Below are 2283 nucleotides of genomic sequence, written 5' to 3'. Positions count from 1 at the left end.
TACAGCTCAGGTGGACAGTGCAGCAGCAGCAGCAGCAGCAGCTGCTGCGCTCTTCTCGTTCTTTCAATCATCACCTCTGGCTGAATAAATACTTCAGGGTCTTCTATCTCTACTTCTGGTAGTCTTATATCGATTTGCATTTCTTTTTTTAAGTTGCTGTTGCTGCTATGGTGTTTGTACACCCCAGGTGCTTCCTTTCTGCTTGTGCTGTACAGCGCAGCAGCAGCAGCATCATCAGCACCCCACAGCAACCCCTTATAATATATATTCACTTGCCTTGTAACTCCTGCTGCTACTGCATGAAGCACAGAGTGCTGTTCGCCTGATGTTCTTGCTGCTACTGCTGCTGCTGCTGCGTCTGCTGCGTCTGCTGCGTCTGTCGCCGTTGGTGCTGCTGCTGTTGCTCCGTGCTGCAGCAGCAACTCGCAGATGTCTCTGTCGAGTCTGTACGCAGCAAGACAAAGAGGAGTGTCCCCTCGATAGGTTTTTCTGTTTATATCAGCAGCAGCAAACGCTCCACACTGCAGCAGCAGCAGCAGCACCTCTCTCTGCCCAGCAACGCATGCAAGATGAAGCGCTGTGGCCCCCTCTATATTTGGAGCAGCAGCAAAACTTCCTGCTGCTATTAGCTGTTTGCAGAGCTGCTTCTTGCCTCGTGTTGCTGCTGCATGCAGCCCCAAAAACCCCCCTAGGAGCCGATGAGTGCATGCATGCAGCAGCCTGCTGCGGCAGCGAGAAGGGGTGCCCCCCCCTTGCATGCGTGCATGCAGCTGCTGTCCTCCTAACAAACCCTCAGCAGCACCAGACACAGGGGGCTGCTTGTTTTGCTGCTGCTGCTCCTGCTGCTGTTGTTGCTTTGCTGCTCCCGGATCTGCTGCTGAAGGTGACACCCCAAAAAAAGCTGCAGACCGCTGCTGTTGGCGCTGCTGCTGCTGCTGCTGCTGCTCCAGCTCGTCGCACCGCAGCAGCAGCAGCCGCAGAATCGCCGAGTCCGCAGCCACAGCAGCAGCAGCAGCAGCAGAAGCAGCAGCAGGGGTATCAGCTGTACATACACCCTGCTGCTCTTGCTGCACCTCCGCTGTCGTTCCGCATAAAGCCAGCAGTGCTGTCTCCCCCAGTGCTGTTGCATAGAAAATATCATATCCTATCTTCAGCAGCCTGTACACCCCACATGCATGCAACACCCTCGCTACGTGGATTTTCTGTGGTGTATGCATGCTACTTCCTCTGCTGCTGTTGCTGCTGTTGCTGCTGCTGCTGCAGATGCTGTTGTTGCTGCTGCTGTTGCCGCTTCTGCAGATGGTGCTGCTGCTGCTGCAGATGCTGCTGCTGCTGCTGCTGCTACTGCTGCTGCTGCTGCTGCAGCAGATGCAGCAGCAGCAGCAGCAGCAGCAGCAGCAGCAACAGCAGCAGCGAGCAAGAAAGGGAAAAGAATAGACGCACTCTCTTACAACATTTTTTTGTCTGTATAGGCAGGCTAGACCCAGCAGGGTAAGCCCTGTGGGGAGGTGAGGTATATCTTTGAGCTGCCTATACACCTGAAGAGATAAATTGCATTTGAAGCCTCTACGCACCAACGCCACAGCAAGAAAGAAAGGGTCGGAGGAGAAGAAAGCCCCAGCTTCCTATCGCACACAAATGCATGCAAAGGAGAGCAAATACTTCTTTGCTGCTGTCTCTCTTTCTATATCCTTTTGTTTATATATATATAATATATATATATATATATATCTTTGTTTATATTTATTTATTTGTCTATATTTATATGTATGTTTGTGTGTACGCCTATCTGTGTGTTTATTTCTATTTCTCGTTCCTTCTCTCTCTCTGCTGCTGCTGCTGCTGCTGCAGCTGTTGCTGCTGCTGTTGCTGCTGTTGTTGCTGCTGCTGCTGCTGCAGCTGACCTCCGGAGAAGCAAGCTGCAAGGTGGTGGCCTGTCTATAGAGGTCTTGGAGCTGTTGAAGAAGACCAATAGAAGGAGTGAATGAGAGGGGAGGTGTAGAGACACCGAAGACAGCAGCATAATGTCTTAGCTGCTGCTGCAGCAGCAAAGACATCCCACAGCTACCTCCTAAAATAATGCAGCTATTCACGAGTGCTGCATACAAAGGCTGCAGCACAAGTGCTGCTGCTGCTGCTGTTGAAGGCCCTCGCCTACAATGCTTGTCTATCTGCTGCACCTGAACGCAGCAAACAGATACCCATGCAAGCAACACCAGCAGCAACAGCAGCAGCAGCAGCAGTAGTAGTAGTAGCAGCAGTAGCAGCAGCAGCAATGAACAG

The 2283-nt window shown here is 52.0% G+C and overlaps 1 protein-coding gene across 1 annotated transcript; it reads right to left on the bottom strand.

The window, feature by feature from the left end:
- Positions 1–337: 337 nt before the first annotated feature.
- On the bottom strand, positions 338–1456 carry EAH_00025790 (hypothetical protein; the record flags this gene model as incomplete). The annotated part of the gene is made up of 3 exons (XM_013396598.1): positions 338–444; positions 803–1158; positions 1452–1456. 3 exons carry the CDS (start codon positions 1454–1456, stop codon positions 338–340), a joined length of 468 nt encoding a protein of 155 aa, XP_013252052.1.
- Positions 1457–2283: the final 827 nt, after the last annotated feature.

The sequence above is a fragment of the Eimeria acervulina genome, genomic scaffold, assembly GCF_000499425.1.
Source record: "Eimeria acervulina Houghton genomic scaffold, Eah_scaff211, whole genome shotgun sequence".
Taxonomy (NCBI): Eukaryota; Apicomplexa; class Conoidasida; order Eucoccidiorida; family Eimeriidae; genus Eimeria; species Eimeria acervulina.
This window is presented reverse-complemented; position numbering and strand designations above follow the sequence as displayed.